General features: G+C 34.9%; 1 protein-coding gene across 4 annotated transcripts in view; it reads right to left on the bottom strand.

Annotated features, from left to right (window-relative positions):
• Nucleotides 1-1,414: 1,414 nt before the first annotated feature.
• Nucleotides 1,415-26,460, bottom strand: part of INTS6 (integrator complex subunit 6) — an 82,731-nt gene continuing 57,685 nt past the window's right edge. For all 4 annotated transcript variants that reach the window (XM_037527263.1, XM_037527262.2, XM_054701667.1 and 1 more), the window contains 13 exons: nt 24,347-24,472; nt 22,777-22,931; nt 16,321-16,473; nt 15,951-16,083; nt 14,773-14,867; nt 12,616-12,726; nt 11,478-11,693; nt 10,666-10,792; nt 9,751-9,893; nt 9,318-9,549; nt 4,975-5,346; nt 3,908-4,001; nt 1,415-2,038 (listed from right to left, as the gene is read on the bottom strand). In XM_037527263.1, the coding sequence (XP_037383160.1) occupies nt 1,945-2,038; nt 3,908-4,001; nt 4,975-5,346; nt 9,318-9,549; nt 9,751-9,893; nt 10,666-10,792; nt 11,478-11,693; nt 12,616-12,726; nt 14,773-14,867; nt 15,951-16,083; nt 16,321-16,473; nt 22,777-22,931; nt 24,347-24,472 (2,051 nt within the window). In that variant the 3' untranslated portion in view covers nt 1,415-1,944. The remainder of the gene's footprint in view (nt 2,039-3,907; nt 4,002-4,974; nt 5,347-9,317; nt 9,550-9,750; nt 9,894-10,665; nt 10,793-11,477; nt 11,694-12,615; nt 12,727-14,772; nt 14,868-15,950; nt 16,084-16,320; nt 16,474-22,776; nt 22,932-24,346; nt 24,473-26,460) is intronic.

The following is a 26,460-nucleotide window of genomic DNA, read 5'->3' as shown; positions in this document are numbered from 1 at the left end:
AGAGAGGAAACTGAATGAATTACTTCTTCCCAAGTCCCCCAGGGTTCACTGCAAAAAATTGTATTAAAGGTTAAGGGTATAAAACAGCATTGCCTCATGAGCAACTGTGAAATGGAAATAAGAACATTCTGATAGGGAAAACTGTTAAATATTGGATTAGACTGAATCTCTTTCTTGACTATTCATCTCAAAATCTAAATATGTATCATTTAAGACCCGACAATATATTCTGGATTTTTTGTAGCTCTTACTGAATTTAGCAATGTAACTGTAAATAATTATCTTAACAATTCCATCTATTAAATGACATCCTGCTTTACTTAAAGATATTTTGTAGAGGTAAAAAAGGTTTAAAGAATTGCATATGAAAATACTATATAACATCACATGAGATGATTCTTTTTCTTGACAGGGTTTGTCTGTTCAGCATTGGAAGAGTATCAAATCCCCTAGACTACATTAACAGATCTTGAGCATGCTTTCAACCTCCATGTATGCTTTTCTTCACAAAAAGTTACCATTCGTTATACCCTTGAAATTTAAAAAAATGTTATGCTAACTTGTAAAAAGGGTATGTGATTTTTCAAATATTATGAACTTAAACATACTTCAATTTTATTATGATTTTATAAATCAATTTGCCTCTTTTCATCTAAATAATCTACGCTTCTCTTCTGGTCACTCCTCAATAATACAAGGCACAGCAGTGATCTATGAATGGTAAAGTAGGTCCTCAGTTAGGACATGTGAGGTCATTTTGGGCTAAGGGCGGGAAATAAATGATGCCAGTTTTTCCTTTTCCTGGGTAACTTAGCAGGAAAGCAAAATGAACAAAGTCATCTTAAATACATTTTCTTTCCATTTAGTTTCTAAATAAAATGAAGAGTTTGTAAGTATGAGACTAGCAGAGCAGAATAAAGAGATCCCCTTTGAACCCCCAATATGTTGTGGGCCTTTTGTAAGCATGGCATCAAGCCGCTCAAGGAGAGACATTTCAGAGTATGTGGTGTACCCAAACTTACCACTCCCTAAGTAAGAGCTTCAACTTTGTGCCATCCACAGTCCTAACGAGAAGGGAAAAGGAACTGAAGTAAAGTAAGGAAACCAGTAACGTTCAAAAGTGTCTGCTTTTTAAACAGTTTTAAGAGTTGGTTGTCTCTCTGCCACAGATACTGTCGTTTTCCATTACCTAGGCAGATGTGAGAGTATGGTGTGGCCAACAAAAGCTAAGAACATATAGCGAAAAGACAATGCAGATTATGTAACATGTAATTACAGATAAGTTTAACAAATATGAATTTCAAGTGGTGTATTTTTCCAATGCTTTAAAAAGCAAGGCCTTTAAAATTCCATTATCTTAAGGTGGTTTTAAATGATTATTTTAAATGTGATTATTTCCTAAACCACACAAGAGTAAAATAGAGCATTTATTGATGGAATAACAAAAGTGCTTTTCTTAAATATTCTTCAAAATACATTTGTACAACTTACAATAATATATCCAAAATAACTGTATATACAAAACATTACCTAGTTTTAATGTATGTGCTTTTTTCCCCAAAAATTACAAAGTAACTTCTTTTTATTGGTTTTTTTTTTTGGCAAAGTTCAACCTTAACAGAGGTGACAATTTTAAAGGTTGGTTTAAGAAAATAGAACCTGAGGGAAATTGACACGCAAGAGTCAATGACAAGCAAGAGATTTGGAGGAATATTTTTAGTTTGTTAAATAAAAATGTTTTTTAGAGTGATATTTTTCACATTACAAAAATAAACCAAAATGAAGTAAAGGTCACTGTAAAATGATGGGAATCTGTAGACTTGATCTCAGTATTTCAAATAGCCAACAATGCATGTCAAAAAATGAATGCAAGATCACAACAGTCTTGTATTTACTTTGTATTTGGAGAAGATAGTGAAATAAGTGGCCACATTCTGTTCTCTTTTAATTGCTATTAATATGGTTGATCTGATTGGCTCTTCGATGAATTTCATCCAAGAAGTTCTCCAGTTGTTCTATTAGCATTCGTTTTTTAAACCTGTATGAAAATAAGTAATAGTACTCTCAATTTCTTTTCAATGGATAGTTATATATTAATATAATTCTGTTTTTAGAAAAGAGATAAACTCTTTTGGAAGATTTTCCGAACTGAAATGAAAATGAAGTCAACAACTTTGATATATAAAGATTAGCAAATAACTTTATCAAAGCAGTATTAGAGTATGTTCCTAAAACAAGTAATCCAGGAATAATAGAACAAAAGTTTTTCCTTCCAAAAAAGAAAAAGAAATACCTAATACATACAAAGGTCACAAATACTCTAGCAAAATCTGGGGTCCCAAAGCAAAGACTCCAACAGCTTCTTCTTAGGCTCTTTAAAAATGTTGAACAAAGTATGGATATAAGCCCCCACCAAAATGGAAGAAGAAATTAAAAGTGGACAATAGCGTTCAAAAACTATGGTGTTCTACTACTACAACTTGATAGCTAGCCAATCAAAGATAAAGACATCTGTAGCATAAAGAGGTAACACACAGTTAAAAATCAACTAGTAGTTTAAAAAATTTGTAACATAGTAGAATAAAATTGCATTCATTTACATAAGTATAAACACTGTTGATGGGTCTTAGAATCCAATCTATACCTCTTTAATCTCTACTTAATAAATTAATGTGCATATCCACAACTCTTTAAAAGGTGGCAGAAGTGGAGTGCAGGTACCAGGAATATAGCTATTTCCATGATGAAGTTATGGGCTGACAAAATACACATAAAAAGCAGAACAGGTTAAATACTGAAAATAAAATGAAAAGTTATGTTCTTATCTTAAACCTTCAAAGTAGGCTATATTCTGGAACTCAACAAATAATAGTCAAATTAACTGCTCTGATTTTTTTAAAAAAGCTTTTATGTGTACCTGGAATGAGCTAGAGAACTGAAAAGAGTGGGTATATTTCCATTTGGAGGGTCAGATGAGATTAAAAACCCTAAGTTTCGGGCCTCCCCGGTGGAGCAATGGTTGAGCGCTGGGCTGCGAAGCTGCCCACAGCCTCTGCAGCGCCAGCTCGATCACTGGCAGCCAGGAGGGTCCCACATGGTCCACAGACCTCTCCTGCCACGCCTGCTGCTCCCCTCAGCAGTGTACTTCGGTCCTTCTGCCTGTTCTGCTCCCCACTCTGGCTCTGGTGAATTCTCTCACCCTCCCGTGCTTTTGACTGTAGCCAAGTGCTTGTATAAATAAATAAATAAATCTTTAAAAAAAAAAAAATTAAATAAACAAAAACCCTAAGTTTCCTTAAATATAAAAATTCTGTAAGTCTTGAAGAAAAAAAGTAAAAAGTGCTTTTGTACTCACTAAACTCACATAACTATGCTTTCCAGATAATTGCCTTTTGTTGATAGCATTTATAATCTTGACCCACATTCCTTGCACTAAAATACATAATCCCAGGCTACTGAAGCAATCAGAGTAAGGTTCTTCTGTCCAACTCTGGTTCCTTAATTTGTTTTCCCACATAATGTACAAATAAACTGCATTCAAATATTGCCTTTCAAGGTTATTTCTAATCATTGATTAATGTTAACTGTAGTTCAAATATTCAAAGGAGAAAAATTAATGGCTGTAACATATTAAAAAACAACAAAAAGCCAGAGTAAGATAAAATGAGAACTAGGCCAGTATCTAGTAATTTGTAGAAAGAAATGGAGACTCTATGTGTGACTGCTTTTTTAAGTTACCTTCTTTCAGTAAACTAAAAAAAGAGGAGTACTTATATACTCATGGTGTGTCATATACATAACAGATAGATAACAACACAAGTACAAAATAAATACTATTAAAATTACTGACTATATAAATTGGGAACTCATTTCAACATCAATTCATAATGTGCAATAGATTATTTACCTTGATGCTTCTTTAATGACATTTTGTAAAAATATTAGTCTTGTTTGTAAACTGCCTTGCACATGCTTCAATAAAGTGAAGATCCTTTCATATTCTTAAACAAGAGAAGTAAAAAGAGAAATTAACTGGTTTTTCTTTGCACTCTTATTCAGTATTTTTCTATTACATTTTACTATATTAAGAAGTGATGAAAACAAAAAACATTCTACGTAAAATTTTGCTACTTATTAGAGATTTATATTACATACATTTCATTTCACATCAACAAAGATAACTTATCAACACTACTTTTATGATAAAAATTCCCATTAAAGTATCAAACATAAAGGTTAAGGATGAGTAAACAGTTTTTTTGGAGTGCCACTGAAAAATAAGTAGCCTTTACAAAAAACCACTTTTATGAGGAGAAAACAGGTTAAAAGTATTGTTTCAACTTTAAATTTTCACATAAAACTCTATCAGGCACTACCATGTAGGACTTACCTTTCTAAATCATAAGGACTGAATTCTACCACCCAGGTCTGGACCCACGGGTCATTACATTATTCTAACAGTTAATCTGTCAACATTCTCTGAATGAATGCTACAATTTTACCCCTCAATGTACTTTTGTATTCATATAATAGAGAGCTCTCGTAGGTTTTTTAACCTATACGCATCCCTACTCACTGTCATAGCTTAAGTCTTAAACACAGTGGTAGCACTATGCCAAGAACTTTACAGACATGAAATCACGTAATATTTATGTCTTTTGGGGTTACCTGCTATGGTAAAATCCCAGTTGCTAGTTAGAAGAATACTTAAAACTTTTGGTTCCCATCATGAAAGGAACGATGTGTAATTTATCTGTGTATTCCTCTCTGCTCTCAGTCCCTCCTCTTAAAACTAGACACAGTAGTTTGGAAATAACAGATATAAAGTATTTGTCAGCTGAATAAAGAAATCACACACAACTCACACGTGTTTTAAGACTGATCTAGAATCAGATCTATGTTGTCTGTTAATTTGACTAAGTTTTTGAGCATAGACAAAAATCAGATCTAAGACTAGTCTCTAATTATACATACTTCTTCCTGGTTTTCGGATCTCTTTCATTATTTGTGCTTTTAATTCAGTGTTGATCTCTTCATGACTTCTGCAATGCATCAATTTCTTTCCTTTGTTGAGTGAAGATGCTGGTATATTCTCTTCAGGACATTGTTCTTTATCCCTTGACTCCTCATGATTTTCTAAAAATCCACCAACAGAGAGGTCATTAGTTCCTAAATGGTCATGACCAAGAGCCTCTGTATGATTGGTCGGTCGTTCCAGTAAACTGGCAGAAGATGATGCTGAAAACTCAGTATCCATAGCATTTGGTGTAATATCTGATGAAAGTTGGTCTGCAACATGATTTTCAACGACATCATCCATTGTTGAATCATTAGTGGCTTCTGAAACTAAAAACAAAGACAAAGTACATGATAAGAGATAATTTTTAAGCACACAGTAGAGAAAACAACAACTATTACAGCAAATCACAATTCATCCCCTGTGATATGGTTCTCTGCTGTGCTAAAGATATGGTGGAGTTCAATGTGAAATAGTCACAATATTTACAAAATCCATACAATTTTAGATTTCAGGGGAAGGAAAAATAAAAGCCAATTTCAAATGTCTTTTATCTCTCTATTTTATTCTATGAAATTTTATTGGGAAAGTAAGTTTTTAATGTTTCAGAGACATATAATCAAGATTTTTGTGGTAATTTTTTCCTTGGAGAGGCCTAGTTCATTCCAACTACTTCTACCTTATACACCTATTACCATTTAGAGGGAAAGCTAAATACAGTATATTTAAACTGTTTAACATTCTGCAGGGAACATACTACCAAACAGGTCTTTTCACAGTATACCCTTTTCGTATAACCATCTCTCTAGTCTTCATACGAGTAATGCAAAGGGATCCACTGCCCACTTCAGTCCATCAGGCTATTAGACTCAAAAGCTTACAACCATGTACTTAACATTACACTTGTTCCCCAAAGAAAGCTTCTGAATTCTGCATTCCCTGATTGCTTACCAAACCTCCAGGACATAAACTGAATTCCTTTCTGCTTTTAGTGTCTAAAAATGTAAACTCATTCCCACAAAAATGCCTTGAACTTCTGACTCCCTCCTAAATCCTATTCCATAATTTTCAAACTTAAGTGAGTATTTTCTACAACTCCTGCCTGAGTTGTTGTACTGGGGCTCAAATATACCACTCCAATCATCCTCTCTCCTCAACACACCTCCATGGCCCTGGATGTCTGGCACCTGGCTCATAGGCTTCCCCCCAATTCCATGCCCTTCAGAACATCACTCTATCTTGTTACTAACATAAGTGTGGTCTGTGGACAAGCAGCATTAGCACCATCAGAAAGCTTGCTAGAAATGCTTACTTTAAGCTCCACTCCCAAACTGAATGAATTATAATCTGTATTTTAACTAGACCGCCACATGATTGATATACACATTAAAATTGAGTGTTATATAGTACTTCAATATCTAAGCAGATCACTTGCCACAACTTTGGCCTCCCCAAAACCTTAATTTCCATTTCCAAAGAATTTTTTTACCTACAAGTTTGCCTTTCAAGACAGACACAGATTCACAGACAGCAGGGTAAAATCCTTTGGGGTATAACCTTTGCAGTATTCCTGCTGTTGCCATTTAACTCAGATTTTTATCTCAACAACTCCTCCACTTCCTGCTTCCTATTAATCAGAGCTCTTCTAAATACTTTATCAATCCAATTTATATCCCATAATGTATCACTTTTTACCAGTGTTTAGAATATCTCATTCTATTATCCTCCATGATACCTGCCAGGCAAAACCCCAAAGTTGATGATCTTACCTATTTGCTTGTTCTAGACATGCATCTAGAATAAGGAACACTACTGAAGAAAAATGACTCAACTCTGAAAAGTGGTCACAATCACCATCTGTACCTGGATCTTGGCACATCCTAGCAATCTTTTACCTTGTCTCCCAATCCCACGAAAGATCATTTAAGCTTTCCCCACTTCCCCAATCTTCTCTTTCAGCAGAGGAAAGAAAAGCAAAGCCATGGAAAAAGAGCTTCCTGTTTCCCACCATCAAATTTATACATACTACCATTTTGCTTCTATGGACGAAGCACTCTTTCAACTGGGCTCTGGACCATTCCCTTCTGCTTTCTCTAATTTTGTGCTCTCTACGCTTTCTCTCAGCTTCTTTCTTTAGCCACCCCTGTCAACTGATTCTGTCAAACCAGTATTTAAATATGTGGAACTCTATCATTTTAAAAACAAAGCAAAAGCACCATTTTCAATCCCATGACCTCTTTTCTCATTTAGCCATCACATTTATACTCAATCTGGTTGTTTACACTTATTATTTCTGTTTCCTCATCTTTAACTCCTCATTTCACTTGTTGAGTCTTGTATCCCCTTTACTCCACCCAAACTTGTTCTTGCTAAGATAGTAACAACCAACAGTATTTTTCCAATCTTTTCAACTGATCATTTAATAAGTATTTGAGACCACCAACCAATTTCTCTTTTCCTTTATTAGCTTCCATTACACTAAATTTGTCCCTGTTGTTTGTTTCTTAAGTTCCTCCTTGTCAATCTCTTTTACTTAACCTTAGTTCTCCTCTTTGATACTTTGAAGGTTCTGTTTTAGGATCTTTTTTTCTTCTCATTTTTTCCCCTAAGTGGAGTTTATTCACTCCAGTGGGGGTTAAGCTGCCTCCCATACCATCTCTTTAGCTTACTCCTCTTCTCCTTAGTTCCAAACAGAATACCCACCTTCTTAAGCTAGAAGTTGGCTATCTGACAGGCACTTCTAAACTCACTCATCATCTCTTCTTCCCATTCTGTCCCTAACACCATTATCTACCCAGTGTCTTTCAAGATAGAAGCCCAATTCCTCCTTTGCCCTGGTTCCAACATCTAGTCATGACCAAATTCTTTGCCTATCTATCTCAAATACATCCTCTCCTCATAACTCCACTGCTGGATCACTCTCCCCTGAGTTTCCTTACTGGTTTCTGTGCATCCATGATAATTAATATCAGATAGGCCAGTCAGTGTCCAGAATCTGCAATTATCATGTATATCTTCTGTTTGTGAAAAAGCAGCTGAATTTTGATTTTAATTTAGGGTTCAAATGAGGCCTGTATACTGAAGTTGGTTTATATGTTTTAACTACCTTATAATTTATAAAATCATTCTGTATCTCTTTAACATGCATTATTTTTTCTGGAAAAACACATATACCCGCCCCCAATCACACACAATTCTTGTGTTCTGTTGAATTTCCCATGATCTGGATTGTGCTAAGTGTAGTATTTATTTTGTTATTTAACATGTTTCTTGGGCCCTTGCATTTTTTAGAGGGCTGATAGGATTGACGTTTAACTTTTTTTGGAGGTGTGCTGGTAAGACAACTTCAGAGGCAGTATTGCAAAAGTCCAACAAGAGGTATATGTTTTCTCTCCACTAAGTATAATTAATGAATCCATTAATGAAGGGTTCCTTATGTCCATTCCTGTTCTTCCCTGATAATATTCTACACAGTCTGGTCTTCATAAAATGCTAATCAAATAAACTCACTACCTCTTTAAAATTTTTCAATAGATTCTCACTGTCCTTAGAATGAAGTGTAGGATCTTTACAATGGCTTTCACAGCTCTCCATGATCTATCTCCATTTACCTTTTAGTTCTTACTTCATTCCCTATACCTTTGCTATACTAAAAATCTCTGGCTCCCTAACACCCTTGTATTTACCCTACACCTTTGCATATATTCTTCTTAGACTACTACTCGAGCATTAAGTAAATGCATAGTTTTAGTTAACTAATGCCCATCTATCCTTCAAGTGTTGGCTTAAAAAAGACCTCCTCAGTCAAGTGCCTAAGTTAAATCCTTTTGCCAACTGCTTCCAACTTACTTCATCACACTTACAACGAAAATCTAAATGACTTTCTTCCTTTACTCACTGTAAATGAAGAGAGAGATCACTATTGTCTTGTTCACTGCTATACCTCATTGCCTAGCATTGTCCAAAATAGCTTAAATATATTTAATAGCTATTGTTGAATTTAACTGAAATGAACATTGATAATTCTCTTTTAAAAAATGTTATTCTGAAATACTTAGGATTTATAAATGACATTTGAGATCATGATACTACTAATAAAGCATAATGAATATATTAAATGTTCAACATTCACTAAGACATACAAAAATGACTACACGTTAATTTAGAATAAACAGATATCTTCTCTAGATACCCTTGTACTTTGTTAATTTTTTTCTGTAATCTTCCCTAAAAAAAGTCTAAAAAAGTTCTTCCCCAATGAACCAAAGAGCAGTAAATAATGCTTTAAAAAAATTCTTACTTTTATGAAGAGGAAGGGGTTTAATAAGATCTGGCTGTGCTTGAGTCAAAGGTACAGGTGGTCCTTTTCCTCCAATATGGTTGTTCACAACTGGATTCTGTTGTCTTCCCCTTAGTAATGGAGACATACAGCGGCGTCTTTTAGGGATCCCTTGCATATTTGGTTCTCCAGGTCGTTTATGTTTGTTCTGAGGTCCAGCTACAAATTCATCTGCTTCATCTATCATCATACCCTGTAACAAACAAGGAGTTCCCCTTGACATATACAGTATGTAAATGGTACAACTCCAGTTTCCATTAAAGCAACTATTTTAACTACATTGACATTTATTAGACACTACTAGTAAACTAGTTTCAGCTTACTTTAGTTAAATTAAGAAATATTATATTCACAGAGCCAAGCACAAACTAAATAATGAACATTTCAAATTTACCTTTTTATCCAGTTTAAAGGGGTTACCAAATGTATGCAACCTTCGAGGCTGATCAGGGTCAAGTTCTCTCAATGGAGAAGGTACTTGCTTGAGGTATTCCTGGTAATTCCCCATTTGTGCTATAGGAACACTGTGCACTTGATCTTTTCAAACAGAATAGAGCAACAAACGTTAACCTCACTAAAACCATACCCTAAGTAGTTATCAAACAATGCCTTCTTATATATGAATGCTACCTGGTACTATTCTAGGCAGTGTTTTTTAATTATATACTGTTGTTACTACAAATACTATGACATAGTGTTTAAAATTTTTATAATAATTTTTTTTTTAATTTTTAACTTTTTAAATAAAACAAAAAAATTGCAGATCACCTCATTGCATAGAATAAGCAATATGCACAACTTTACCACGCAAAGGAATGTCTCTTCTAGTCTATTCCAAAGACATGGAACTTAATTATAACAGAACTTAGAGAAAAGAGAAACCACATAGATAATTCTTTTTACATAAAGCTGTAGTTGGGATGCTTATATCAGAGATGGCAAAAGGTTAAATTCTCATTTGACTTGACTTGTTGCCATGAATTAATTGAAGGAAATATTATGACATGTACTAGCCATCCAGAGTTAACCATCATATCACGAGAAAACAACTGTGTGTGTGTATATGAATTTAAGAAAAGAAAATAAGAAACTAAACTATTAACACAAGTTAAATTTTGGGCAATAGTGACAGCAGAAAGAAATACAGGGAAATAGGGATGACTCACTTTTTTGCTATAATAATTTAATTACTGTACTGAATTATTGTAACAATTCTTTAAAGTTTATATTACCATACTATGTTTTTTTTCAATTTAAAGGAAAAATTCCACACATACAAAAAATATCAACATTAAGACCAAAATCTAACCTTCATCCTGTCCCTTAAGGAATCTGCGGGTGGTTTTCAAAAGATTAGATCTCATTCTTGTTAAGTGATCCAAAAGATTCCGTCTCGGGATGTCATATGCATTCCTAAATGTCTGTGGCTTCAAGTCCTATTAAAAAACAGTCAAGGACAAAACTTACTTCAAACATAGTACTAAGAGACTAAAATGTCTATTCTACAGATTAGATTTGAAAATATAATATAGAAGTTAACTAGTTAGCTTAAAAAGTAAAGACTTAGGGCCTCCCGGGTGGCGCAAGGGGTTAAGCACCGCACTATGAAGCAATCCACAGCCTCTGCAGCACGAGTTCAATCCCCGGCCAGCCAGGGAGCAACACAGACCTCTCCTGTCTCGCCTGCTGCTCCCCTCAGCAGTGTACTTCAGTCAATCTGCCTGTTCTATTTCTCACTCTGTCTCTGGTAAATCCTCTCATCCCCAACACCGCTGGCCTGTACCCCAGCTCTTGTATGCATAAATAAATAAATCTTAAAAAAAAACCAAAAAACTAAAGAGGCAATCTTAATAATATTGTTTTAAAAACCAAAAGATGAAAAACTGATAAGCTCACCAAATAATCTTAAATTCCATCCAGTTATCAAGATTTTGTTATAGTCAGTGACTCTAAAATTCAATGACTCAATGATACTTTATAATGATAATTATTCTTTAAAGGTATATACAGTAGTACTTCTTAAAGTTTAGACAAATTAACTATCAGATAATAGAATATTTGATTTATTCAATAATACAAAAGAATATAACAAGAGCAGTACCAAATTCATTCAACTATTACCTTATTCAGCAATGCCACTTGGAACCCAGTGTACTCTTTCATATTAAGGTCTAGCAGTCTGTGAGGAACATCCTCTGAAATTCCCTGGAGCAGTTGTTGAAAATCTTTCCTATATGCCATTGATAAACCATGTGATCGGCTTCGGACTTTAATTCCAGTTTCCTGTACTACTTTTTTGCCAACAGATCCAATGACTCGATCAGATTCTATTTTGGCCTGAAGTAAAAATAAACAAGTTGTCTTGACATACTCTAAATTGATAAATACAAATAGCTTTGATCTTCCATAAACTACAAACAAGTGGCATAGTTTACGTCAAGTAGTTGGTGAAGTGAATGTAGTTTTAACAATAATGACTGTAGATTTTAAATCATTACAACTGTAACTCTTTGGAGCAGGGTAAATAAACACAATTTCAATTTATTATATTAATACCATCTACACTTAAAACCATGCAATGTAAATGCATTCTAAATGAAAATACATACTTCTGTATCAGAGGTGATATAAAATTGTAATAATCAATATTTACTTAGTATGTATCAATAGCACCGAACTATACATGAAGAACTACAGCAAATAGAAATGCAGTTTTTCACTGGAAAGAAAATAGCAGTATTTTTACTCTTCAATTTGCATTTTAATTAGCAGTTAAGGTGGAGATAACAAAAGTAATAAAAAATTAATGTATTTCATACTACATGAGTAAATTGGCAAACAATATACTGCGTCATTATAGTATCTTTCAATGTGACTTGTGCCCCAGTGTTTATACAATTATTTGTTTAAAAGAAACCCCCATTTTGAAAGAAAAAATCTAGATATTTTAAAATATAAGGCAAAAGAAACTGAAATTTCATTTAAGAAAAAGAACTCTAACATAAATTTTTCAAAAGTGAAATAATAATCACATAAAGGAAGTCTAGGGTCACGTTAATGAAGCCATTTTCATAAAACAGAAATTATTTGAGATTAACATTTTAAAATTTAGCATAGCACATACTTAATACAGAATTATGTTGCTACATATGTTTTTAAGACATAATGTATTAATATAGTAGAACTCCCGTAGAACCATCAAGAAATTAGTCAAAATCATTCAAAATACTAGATGGCTTGCTCTTTCTTTCAACATTACCTGTTGACTCAGTTTTTTGAGGTATGAAATGACACTGTAACTAAGTCCATATTCCATACTGTCTGCTATTAAGTTAGGTGCTCCCATCATTCTAACAGCTTTCTTCAAAGGCTATATGAAAATATAAAATAATTTAATATTGTCAAAAATTCATGGCTACATGCATTAAGTCAACTTTGAAAATTTCTTCTCCCCCAAATTCTCCTTTTCTTCAATGAAAGTAAAAGTCATATTTGTATTTCAGTATGATCTCTGTCAATGGAAGACAGGTGTGAAATACTTCAAAAGGATTAAAGTCTGTAATCCAACCACCCAGAGCAAAAAAGAGTGAACTCCTGGACTACTTAGCATCACAAGAAACAGTAAGTTTGGAAGAAATGGGGAGAAGACACATTTCAGAGGTAGATATAAAATGAAAAGGAGTCAAGGAAGATAGAACATCTCCATTTGGGTAACTCTGGGTAGGTTGTGGCTCAATTACTCACTAGCTTTTTGACTCTGGACAAGGTTATATAACCCCACTGTGATTTAGTTTCTCATTTGTAAAATAGTAACAGGATCTATACCTCATAGGGTTATCATGGGATTAAATGAATTAATACATGAAATGGACTGATAAAAGCACCTGGAACACAGTAGGCATTCAGTAGGTGTTAATCATAATTACTATCATTAAATGAGCTGACAAAACAGATAAACTATTAAGGAAAAATAAAAATGAGGCAAAAAGTATATAGTATTTACTATGGATGTGGTACAGTGAAATAATTTTCAATTGTTAAGATAGACTAACTGAAAATCACTTTGTGTAATGAAAAATATCACTAGCAGGAATCTCTGGCATATGTGATTAGGATATGTCAGAAAAAGGATGATAACCATTCACTGACATATAAGAAAGTATGTAAGTGCTGGTGTCAAACTGGTATCCAATGCCAGCTAATATTTAATATCCACATTGCTTTGACTAAATCCTCTAGGTTGCTATGAAACAAAAATGAATAAACATATGTAGCTGTTCATATTCAAAGTGTTTCTCCCTTTTCTCTCACTGACATGGCAGGCACTATGTGCTAGACACACAAAACTAATTTCTCTCAACTATGAAATACGATCTTTAAAGCTTAAGAAATTAATGTCTTATTAGGGACCATTTAAAAAGATTAGTTAAGTCAAATGCTGTAATATTCCTGTATTAACAGTGAGAGTAATGTTTAAAACTGCTTTTAGTGTAGTTCTTTTCCTTAAGAAATTACTTTTAATAAAACAATGTATTTAAATATGTTATTGATTTTATCTCCCATAATGCTCTAGGTTTTAAGGAAATACAAATTTTGTGATTCTAAAAATATATGGGTCTAGGAGAATATATACTTATCTACTTAAAAGTATGTTTCTGGAGATTTGGGGAATAAAATAAAAACATCTTGTGCACATAAAAGAGAAAAAATTAAAAAACTGCAATTTTTCTTTTTTTTTTAAATTATGGAAACACTGGCTTATCACGTTGTATATGATTCAGAGGCATAGATGGTCACACCTCCTCAGAGGCATGTCCTCAACACCACACCCACCACCAATGCACCCAATCTTCCACAACAGTCCATTATGGTCTTCTCCCCACTGTTTTTCTCTCCTCCTGATCTTGTGGTCTCAACTGCACAGTCAGAAAACTGCAATTTAAAAGGGCACTACAGCAATTGAGGTTAAAAGCCTAAATCCTAAATTCAGACTCCCTAAACAGACTAATCTTTCTATGACTTAGTTTCCTCATCTATAAAATAGAGTAACAACCATTTCTATCTTTTAGGATTATTATAAACTAAATAGTATAAATTAAATGAGGTTAATACATATAAAGTGCCTAAGATGGTAAAAGGTTTTGTAAATATACATACAAATGTATATACACACATAGGGAATGAGACATAGAGACAGTAAAAAGAAAAACATTATACATGTTCCTGTGATCATCATCATCATTATTATTATTCTGCAAATTCCTGAAACTTTTCTTTCCCAATAAATCTCTACTGGTCATTCATACATTCAATTTTCATCACATTTATAATAGCCAGAAATATTAGGTTTATAATAGCTATAATTAACTAAATTTTTTTTAATTAACAAGTTTTATTTTAACAATATTATTCTTACCCCAAGATAGTAGGGAGGCATTGTCTTCAAATAACTTTCAAATGACTGTCTCCACTTCAATGTTGGTTTTGCTTTATGTACTTTAAACAAGTCATCTAAAAATGTTTAATGTGAACAAACTATCAATCAATGAAAGAAGTTCCATTTTTAATGTCTGCTTTCTTATTTATAAAAGAGAAGAACATCAGATACAGATTTTTAACAAAATTAAAAGCGGCAATATTTTAAAAATGAAAATATGCCAATTGTGATCTAAAATTACATGTAATAATAAAGATAGAATCAGAAAAAACATAAGGACAATCTATACCCTATCTAGACCAGGACATGGTAGAAATTTGAGGAAATAAAGTATATGCAATGTTTTCTATAAAATATACCAACTAATATTTTAGCTATAACTTTTAAATCTGATATGACTCCATCCTGAAGGGTAAGAGTCTTCTCCAATAGTACTCCTCAAAAAATTAAAAATTTTAAAACAAATTTTCCCACTAAAAAGAAAAACTGTCAAATGAAAAAGCATAAATTCTTGGACAATACACTTATATCTCTTATGAACATGCTTCTACAAAATACAAATATGTTTCTACCAAATATAAAGTTGGCATTACCCATTCTATAAGAAATGCAACCAGTAGAAAAATTAGAAAATTAAAAATTTTAAAACATAATACTTTTATTATGTTTATAAGAATCAAAGGTGTTTTGACACTGACTTAATTTACCACAAAAATGAACAGGTTGTTAGGCACGTTCAATATTTTAGAGTATTAAAAACATTTTCACTGGGGCCTCCCTGGTGGCACAAGGGGTTAAGTCTCAGCACTATGAAGCTATCTGCAACCAATGCAGCACAAGTACGATCGCTGGGCAGGGAGCTAACCCACACAGTGCAGCAGACCTCTCCTGTCTCGCCCACTGCTCCCCTCAGCAATGTATCAGTCAACCCGCCTGTTCTATTCCCCACTCTGTCTCTGGTGAATCCTCTCACCTCCCCTACCACACACCTAATCGCCTATACCCCAGTTTTTGGATGCTAAATAAAATAAATCTTAAATTTTTTTTCATTAATTTCCAGAAGACAAAATTTACAGAGATGTTCCAAAAGTTTGTTTTAAGGAATATTTCTATGTATACTGAGTCAAAGAGAAGAGAATATGACAAGACTGTCTTACCTAAAAGGGGAAGGAGGACTGGGTAATTATAAGGCATCACAAATAAGTTGACACAGTTCAATGCTGTACTGGCTTTCAAGTAACCAAAGGGATGACCAAGTTCGCTATATTTTGCACTATTGCTCACATATACCTGTTAAAAAGAGTGGTTAAGACTGTGTTAATAACTTTGGCAGAATGTTATATAAACAAATGACTCAATTTAACCTTTTTTTTTGTTTATTTAGAGAAAGCAAGTTTATTAAGGAGAAAAGGAACAGAAACAAAGTGGGACTCCCAGGCCAGTAGAATCAGGTCAGGGAGGGGCTCAATTTAACTTTTTAAGAAACATCTCATTTCAATTTTTAAATCATGTAATTCCTCAGCTCACCTGCCAACATGTTTGAGGAGATTTCCTTTCCAGGATAAACTGAGTCAGTGGGGAAGGTTCCAACTCGTATTTGTCAAAAGGCAATTTGTCAATAACCATTGGTTCACAGTCTGTACAGGAAAACTTCACTATAGGATGAGATGTTCGAGGTGGCTAGAGGAGAAAATCTTACTATTACTACTTACACAAAATACCAGAAACAAACTCATTTTCAGTCTCTCTCTACCAAAATTTACTCAGTTTCTCAGTTTTGCTGGTGAGAGTTTAATTTACTACTGCAAATACCATTCACATTGTTAAAAAGTGAACAGAAAATCCTTGAAAATGTAATGGTTAAATTATACAATGGTCACAGAAAAAGATGAAACAGTTAAAATTCTATACAAAATAAAATTATCTTTAGGTCTCAAAATGATATTTAATAGAAGTTAAATACACAATTTTGAAATAAGTAATAATTTTTACATTCAAGAAAAATATATATAGAAACCATAAGTCCTCACTTGTAGCAATTTTACTATATAACTGTATAATTTATACTATTGTATAGAAATTGCTTCTAACCTTGGTTAGTTAAGTTTTTGGCTATATATTAGGGCACATATAATATTTATTTATAAATTATGTGTAAATTACTAATGTATAGGTAGATAATAAAATATATGCCAAAAGAATATTTAAAAATAGGAGGAAATAAATATAAATGGAAGTTCTAGAGTTTTCCTCCCTTAAGCTAGTAGACTTTTGGTTAACCCTGTGGTGTATACACTCTGCTTTGGACTAGCTATTCTAGAGGCACAAAAAACAATGCTTCAAAGGAAAAAAAAGAAGACACGCTACTCTATTTTCCCTGTAATAGTGTCCTTCCTCATCACATGAAGGTTGGTGAAGGAAATATGAGCTGTGAAGAAATAATTTGGAATTGTATAAGCAGAAAGAAGTCTAGATATTACATTTGGAGAGTCCAACAAATGGCAGCAGAGTGAAGACACCAGGTTTGCCTCCTATGTGTATTTCACAATGAAATTGCAGCAAAGTCAATAATCCCTGAAAGGTAAATGGACAACTACAGCATATATCTGAAGCAGTGGTCCTGTAGAAAGGGGTAGGAAAAACTTTAACTGGATTGTTTGTAGTGATCCCAGGGCAGTACAACTTATGAGAGGGAGGAGTGACTGCCATATGGAGGCCCCATACAGTTGCTGACACAGGGGCACATAACCACATTGGTTTTGGGAGACCAGGTACTGTACTAGATAAGAGGTTGCAGAGTTGGCATTCAGAACAGAGGGTGCAATACTGGAGAAAATAAAGGAGTAAGGGGTGTGGAGTAATGATTACTGACTTGAGCCTAAGAGCACAAATACAGAACAACTGGAGCCAGAACCCTGAGGAAGAACCAGATTGGGCCACCTGTGTCTCCTCATAGACAAGGCTATTATTTGCAGTGTAAGGCTGTGACACTGAAATACCTGCTACCCACTATTGCCAAAACCCAGATATCAACTGACCTTCACGACTAGAGGTTAAGCACCTGTATATAAGCAACAGGAGTAAGTACCCCAGGGAAAGGCTCAAAACTGGAAAAGCACATAGAAAGAACCCTTAGTCTCATATCTATACACCGATGGCTCCAAATCCTCTATTGCTGGTACCAGATCTCTCTCCTGTCTCTTATGTATCCAAGTGTCTACTGAACTAATTTGAATCTTCTATAGCTCCCTCAGACACATTATCATCCAATTCATTTTTTCTACCCCAAACCACACAACTTATTTTGAAAACCTAGATGGTTATTATTCTACTCCACATTTCACTGTCACAATGATATGGATGAAAAACACAAATTCTAAACCACTTAGAACATATATACATGGCAGTTGCTTAGTATCTAGTTATTGTTCCATCAATACTAAATTCTCATCTCTCTAGAAATTTATCTTCCACTCCTTACATTCTAATTCATGCTTTCATTTCTCAGACTAAACTAGTAAAACTGTTTTGTTTTTTATTTAGTCTCCCTAACTAGCCAGCTCACTCTAATCAATCCCATTCACTGTGAAATATAAATTATATAAATTTCCTAATTGAAAATTTGGTAAAAGTAACAGTTAATCACCTAAAAACAAAGTTTCAAAGTTTATGTGGTTTACAAAGATATACGACGATCCTTGATGAACTGGTCCCTATCTGCCTTTCAACCACCAGCCATGTAGATGCTGTGTTCCAGTGCCAAACTACTTGCAGTTTCCCAAAGAAATCATCTTCCATGCTTCTGTTTCATGTTATCCTTCACAGCTTTATTATTTTCTCCCTTGCATACTACAGATTAAGTTTCAAAGTCTGAATTGGCAAGTACCAATCTCTAAGAGACTATTTCCCTGACACTATTTATGTACCCACACATATAGGTACATATGGGCTCTGCTCTGTCCCTCCTCTGGGCTCTGCTCTGTCCCTCCATTAGTTAGTACACTAATATTTACACAACTGACCTTCCTCTGGAGGGGTAAAAATTCAAGAGGTAAGAACTGTTTTTTATTCCTGTTGTGTTCCCATGCCTTGCATGCATCTGACACATAGATATCAGTTCATGAGACTTTATTTTTTTGATGAAAATACTGAGATCCAAGAGAAAAAGTTAAAAGATAATCCTCTAGAACCTGGCCTCCACCAAAAAATCTATTATTTACTGTATTATCTGCTATGTTATCTGAACAGTTAATATAAGCTCAAAATATGAAAGGTTTCAAAAAGGCTTCACTTTAATTCAAAAATGATAGTTACATGAAACATTACTAAAGACTGCCTAATGATCTTTGAAATATAATTCTTATTTTCTAAAGGTAGTACCAAAAAGAATTACTGCTATGCTCTCCCACAAGATATCTCACAATGTCCTCACAGATTAGAAAAAACTGACAGCCCTGCCCACAATATGGTGAAATACAGGCCAAAATCAATCTCTCTCCTAAAAACAATTATAAAAAAATAAAGGACTATTACAAGCTCCTGGAAAAATCAAGACTCTTCCAACTGGACATCAGGACATCTCCAGGAAGATCAAATGCTGGAGAAAGATACCACTCCCTGTAGGTACCTGGAAGCACTGAGCAGGGTACCCTAACTGGCCACAGATGCCTCTGCCACCAAATCCCAGCAGGGCCCCAGCCTGGGGCTCTCAACATTCTCATTTACATTGGAGACCCTCAGAGACTATTGGATACCCCCTCTCCGCCAGGTGAGAAACCATGACCCCAACACCTGCACATGGCATCCCGGGAGAAAGAGAGAGCCTGAACTGCAAACTTCCACTTTTTTTTCTTTCTCACCTGAGCCGCATATGGGAGGGCCTTAAACAATTAATTCAGAAGTGCATACCACTCAGCCTTCTGGCATCCCACAACGGGGCCACAACACTGGTCGCAGCTCCTCAGAAGGTACAGAGCCCTAAGGTGCAAGTTTTGTCTTTATTTTTTTTTCACAATTCTTTTACCTTCCGTTACTCTTCCTTTTATTTTCTTTCTTTTCTTTTTCCTGAGTCACAACTTCAAAGGAGATAGCAGACCCTGGGAACATCCTACTCAGTTTTACTGCGATCTCCCCACTGGTAGACTAGGCAAAAACAGCAACCACTAGGCTCCTTGGGAGCCAAGAGTCCCTGAACTTTAATTCTTTTCTTTCTTTTTTTTTTTTTTTCGGTCCTCTCTTTTATATTATTTTTCTTTTTTTCTCTTTTCCTTTCCTCCTTTTTCTCCTCCCTTTTTCTCTCCTTTCCTTTCCTTTTTTTTTTTGGGGGGGGGGGCTTGTTTTCCTCCTTTTTTTCTGTTTTCATTTTTTTCTTGTATCTTCTTCTCCTCTATATTTTCTTTCTTTCTGCTTTCTCAAGAAAGACCTAGCAGTTCAACACAGAAGTACATCCCATTCACCCCTTGCAGGCATCCCCAAAGAACTGGGCCCTAGATTGTGCCTGGCAGTGTAGCGTTCTACATAGGACTCTTGGCTAACCCAGGCTGAGGCTCTGAATCCCACTTTATGTAGTGGAGGTTGGGCAGGCAGGGGCTCCTGGGGCAAATCACAGCTCATACCAGCATCTACCAGAGCAGAAGCATGCCCAGGTAGGAAACCCCCACCGGACCCAGCATTCCCTGACATTGTGTAGGAACGCATGAAAGTGCTGCCCACTAACATAAGCCATCTGGCAGACTCATGCCCAGGTAGCAATTGTGGGAACCCTCCAATTCCAGTGGCCCCCATTGCCCTAGGAGGAGCAACTGGCAGTCCTGCCTCTCACCAGTGGTCCAGTTGAAGGGAACTGTGGAGTCCTCAGTCCCTACGTCTAACCACCAGCTACAAAGGCCCAGGCACTAGGCAGACATATCCACACCCCAGCAAGAACACAACAGTCATGCCCACCAGTACCAGTATGGGGGCGCTATACATACCACAAAGCCAAAAGCAAACAATGGGAAGAAAGAAAAATACAAGTGGTTAAGCAAACTCTCATGGGAACAATACACCACAAAAAGAAAATCAGCCTCCAGAACCCAACACTGACACAAGAGACTATCTCTTCCTGACAGATAAAAACTTCAGAATTGCCGTGGTGAAAACACTTGAAGATGTAAGAGAAAAAGCAGGAAGGGAAAAGAAGAAATACTGCAAAAACTATTTGACACCATGAGGAAAAGAAATATAAGAATCCCAAAAGGTGAGGAGAGAGAAAAAGGAAATGAGCTACTATTCAGGGAAATAATCAAAGAGAACTTCCCAAATATGAAGAAGGATATGAAAACAGACTTACAGAAAGCTAGAAGAATACCAAATCAACATAATGAGAGGAAACTACAGCAAGACACATGATGGTAAAGCTTCCAAGAGTCCACTACAAAGAAAAAAATAATGAAGTTGACAAGGGGAAAGAAACAGATAACCTACAAAGGAAAACTGATTAGGGTGACATCATATTTCTCAGAAGAAACACTCTGGGCAAGAAGAGAATGGAATGATATTCAACTAACTCCATGACAAAAATGCCAGCCAAGAAAACTTTGCCCTGCAAAAAGCTCTCCTTCCTCTATGAGGGAAAAATAGGGACCTTCTCAGACAAACAAAATCTTCAGAAATCCACTACTACTAAACCCCCACTCCAAGAAATATTACAAGAAGCCTTACAATCTAAACCAAAAGAGGAATGAACAGGAAAAACAGAACAAGGTAATGAATAGAACCACAAAACAATGAACACAATGACAATTATAGGCTTCTATGTATCAATAATCACCATAAACATAAATTAACTAAACTCATCAATAAAGAAGACAGAGTAGCAGGCTGGATCCAATCTTCTGCCGTCTCCAAAAAACATATCTAACTGCTAAAGATAAACATAGATTTAAAGTAAAGGGTTGGAACCCAGTGCATGAACAAACAAATAAATAAATTATAAACACTATAAAGTAAAGGGTTGGAACACAATTATACAAGTAAATGGACCCCAAAAGAAGGCAGAGACGGCCATACTTATATCAGATAAAATAGGCTTCAAACTAGAAAAATGACTACTCAAAAAAAAAGGTATTAATAAGACTGAATCAGCATTAATTTGTCTAAATTTACCCTATTACTGTAAGAACTATATAGTTAATACTGATAATTCATGACAGCCATTCAAAAAGTCTGTTTCTAAAAATAATTTATATAAACAAGACTAGAAAATCTTTTCTACCTTAAACCTTCAGACTTAAAACACTGAATATAACTAAAATTATGAAAGGCAACATGAATTTCTGACTACATCCTAAAAGATAACAGGAAAACTATCAAAATTATTTTCCAGGGCCTCCCCGGTGGCGCAGCGGTTGAGCACTGGGTTGCGAAGCTGCCTGCAGCCTCTGCAGCGCCGGTTCGATCCCCAGACACCAGAGGAGGGTCCCACATGGCGCGCAGACCTCTCCAGCTGCCCGCTGCTCCCCTCAGCAGTGTACTTCGGTCCTTCTGCCTGTTCTGCTCCCCGCTCTGGCTCTGGTGAATTCTCACCCTCCCACACTTCTGACTGTACCCAGTGCTTGTATAAATAAATAAATCAATCTTTAAAAAAAAAAAATTATTTTCTAAGTTTTCAGTGAAATTCTAAATTGTATCCCAGAGATAACTCCTAATGTTATATCATGTTTAAAGTCTAAGGAGAAACACTTATTATATCTATGATTCTGTACCCAGATGCCAATAATAAAAACATAAGAATAGTATTAGTTTTAAAGGAAACAGATGACTTTTTTCTATTATTTCATAATTAACAATATAGTATACTAAAGCAAAGAATAGCTTAGTATAGCACCTTAACACCTAATTCCATGTATTAGCCATATTTTTAACTGATAGCAGTACTTAAAATTAGTCTAAAAAGAAGCTAAAAGATTAGTGTTACAAAGTCACAGTATCTGTGGTACTTACTAGTGTTGGAGAATTCTGATCTGGCCAAAAAGATTCTGGAACAGGCCAATGACCTATAGGAACCCCAGTTTTAGGATTTGGTCTGACATATATGAGTTTGTGACAGCTATGCCAAGGTTGAGATCCAAAAGGCCTTGATATATCTGGCTGCCCATCTATAGTAAAGAAATTATGACAAAGAAAGGATACATCATTAATGGAATGAAATATATAAAAAGTTAAAATTATATCTATTATTATTTAACAAAAATATCCTAATACTTGTTCAATTCTAGATGTTCTTAAATGGCAGAATACTATCATGCCTGCTTAACATTTAGACTAGATTAAAATTCACTAGAGAGTAAAGTCTGCAAATTCCATCTAAGAGTTCGATAGTTAAAAGGAGGTCCAACAGCATCCTTTGTTTGTCTAGTCAGAGCATGTAAAGCACACTTTATGGTAAATACTTGTTTAATGAATGATATCTTTTTCCCACCAGATGGTAAGGGCAAACACCCATTTGCCTTCTTCTTCATTGCTGTTGGCTTGTAAATACTATGCGAATATTGCTAAATGAGTATTAAAAAATTTTAACTAATAACAAAACCTAGTAACAATAACAGAATCTAATAACAAAAAAATTTAATATACAAATTCACATTCAATGCACTTTAAAATAATTCTAGCAAAATAACAGTTCAAGACACTAAACATTTACTTAATGTCTAATTCTAAGTCAAACAAGACAATTTTAAGTAATTTCATGTCTAACAATTGAATTAAATATTTGGTTTTTTTTTAAATCCAAATACCCTGATACAATTTATATAATCTTACCACTTTCTGCTCTTTTTCTATAATTCCCTCTGAGGATACCTGGTTTTGTTTTGTGTTTTTTTTCCACATCTGTAATGACCTTTTTCTTCTCCCAATTACCCACTCTAGTGGATTACCTCTGCCAAGTATCATTAATAACTTTCTAACTCTTGATACAAGCTACATCATACAATGCAGAGGGACCCAAATGTCTACTGGTTCTAGTTTAACACCTTTTACCCTCTGGCTAATATGTAATAGTTCATGATCACAGAATATATGCGAATAAAGCCAGATGGGTTTGGATGGAATGAAAAGAATTAATCTTCAATGACAAAGGCTGGTTCCTCACTTTTGCAATCACACAAACCATTTGGTTCTGACCAGTTTGATCCTGAGGAAAAAAATGAAGTTAAGAAATTAAATAAACACACTGGATTGAAAATGCAAGTGAAATAAGGGACATGGGAGAAACATGTAACTTGAGAGAGGCATTACAATAGTAAAAAGGAAATATGAGGTTGTTAGTTCATAAATGCTTGAAATGGGTTTTGGCTCTTATAAAATTTCAGGCTATGAACAATCACTGAAAAAGAAAACAGAACCACTACCTTGACTTTTCTATTTAATCTTCCCTCTCTCCAATTGTAATTTCATCATCTTAATTATTTGGCATTGTTAATTTTAAAGTCAGGTCATCATAATTTTTCAGTTGCAATCAAATCATTGATAGAGCAACTTTAGAAAATATGCAAGAATAGTGTAATAATACCTTCTACAGGGGAAGGATCTGGTCCTGCTTTTTCAAAGTTTATTACCACCCCACTTTGAACTTTCTGCACCAAGGACTCCAGACACTGATTAAGCATTCTTGGAGAACACACAGAGTAAGAGCGGCCTAAGATAAAAAGAAAAAGTAGTTAGTTGTAGAAATTCTTACCTCAATCAAAAAAGAACCATAATGAGATTTCTGAGAGTATTTATTAATATAAGTTCAATGGCAAAGTTTGACATTTCATTATCTTATGTAAGAATAAATAAAAACAGTCATTTCCAATCAACCAAAAATTCTATTCTGTACACAAATTTTTTCTTCCAATTATAGGTATATGAAAAATAGAAATCTCAGACTGCACAAACCACAATTTTAAAAAATCAAACTATATAAGCCAATATTATAAACACACACAACACCTCTAGTTACTAACTGCCCATAGCAGATACCCCAAAATTATTTAACTAGCCTGCCAGAAGTTATTGCATTTTTAAATATTTGCAATTTACTATGGTAGCATGTGTTTTTCGGAATTTTATTTGCCTTACATATTTGGGAAATATCGATTTTTTTTTTAATTTTTTAAAAAGATTTATTTATTTATTTATACAAGCACTGGGTACAGCCAGAAGCGCGGGAGGGTGAGAGAATTCACCAGAGAGAGAACAGGGAACAGAATAGGCAGACTGACGAAATACACTGCTGAGGGGAACAGCAGATGCGGCAGGAGAGGTCTGCCACGCCATGTGGGACCCTCACCTGTGGCCGGGGATCGAACCGGGGATCAAATGGGCACTGCAGAGGCTGCGGGCAGCTTCACAGCCCAGCGCTCAACCGCTGCACCACCAGGGGAGGCCCCGGGAAATAGCGATTTTAAATGAATTTCCCTTTTGTACTTTTTAACTCATAGTATTTTTAGTTAAAAAACATTAAAAATGCTAGTGACTAAGAAAAAACAGTAGGGAAAAATCTCTTAAAGAGGAATTATCAACAAGTGTATCTCAACTTGTGCTGTCCCATATTGTAGTCACTGACGACATATGGCTATTGACACAGGGATAGTCCCAAATGAAACACACAGTAAATATAAAATATATGGCAGATTTTACAGACTTTAAAAAAAGTTAAGCGTCTCAATTTTCAGTATAAATTTCATGTTGAAATATTATATATTGACTTAAAGAAAAAGACTGAAATAAATTTCACCTTTTTCTTTTTAATGTGACTGCTATAAAACTTGTAATTACATATATGTAAGTTCTATGATATGATATAATACTATTTGTGCTGATCCAGACCAATGATGAAAGCCTTGAAACTAAAACTCAGTTATCTTACAGTGCTATTTGCAAGAAGCTCTACACAAAAAAGTCCTATTTTACAAATTCAACTTATTATTTCCAAACACAAATATACCATTAGATTTGACAAGCAAGTTAACTAATTTATACTTAACATATGATTTGTTAAAGGTTACACAGAAGAAAGAACATGAGGTATTAGTGATTCAAGTCCTCAGAGTTAGCTATACTTAGAAAAACAAGTATCATGTAACAAACATCTTACCTGTACATGATAATGATGGCTATAATCATAAAAACACCTACCAATTTTTGAGTATCTATGTGCCCAGCACTATTCTAATTGCCTTAAATTTTATTTTGTCACAGAAACAATCTTATGCATTACTTTCTCCATTTTACAAATGAGAAAACTAAAGTACAGAGAAGTTAACTAATTTATCCAACTTAGTACAACAGTATAGGCAAGATTCAAATTCTTATGGGGTATTGGAATCTTTACGCTGGGCACACTTTGCTCATGTTTTACGTATTTAAGCATATAAATAAAACAATACATAAAAAGACTGATCATCTAAAAACACTATTTAGGGCCTTCCCTGGTGGCACAGGGGTTGAAGGCTGGGCTACGAAGCTGCCCACAGTCTCTGCAGCGCCGGTTCGATCCCCGGCCACCGGGTGAGGGTCCCACACAGACGTCTCCTGCTGCCCACTGCTCCCCTCAGCAGTGTACTTCGTCAGTCCGCCTGCTCTGCTCTCCGCTCTGGTGAATTCTCTCACCCTCCCGCGCTTCTGACTGTACCCAGTGCT

Source organism: Talpa occidentalis, unplaced genomic scaffold (genome assembly GCF_014898055.3).
Source record: "Talpa occidentalis isolate TD23 unplaced genomic scaffold, MPIMG_talOcc4v2.1 talOcc4.5, whole genome shotgun sequence".
NCBI classification, from domain to species: Eukaryota; Metazoa; Chordata; class Mammalia; order Eulipotyphla; family Talpidae; genus Talpa; species Talpa occidentalis.
Note: the sequence above shows the minus strand (reverse complement) of the source record. Positions and strands in the feature narration are given on the sequence as shown.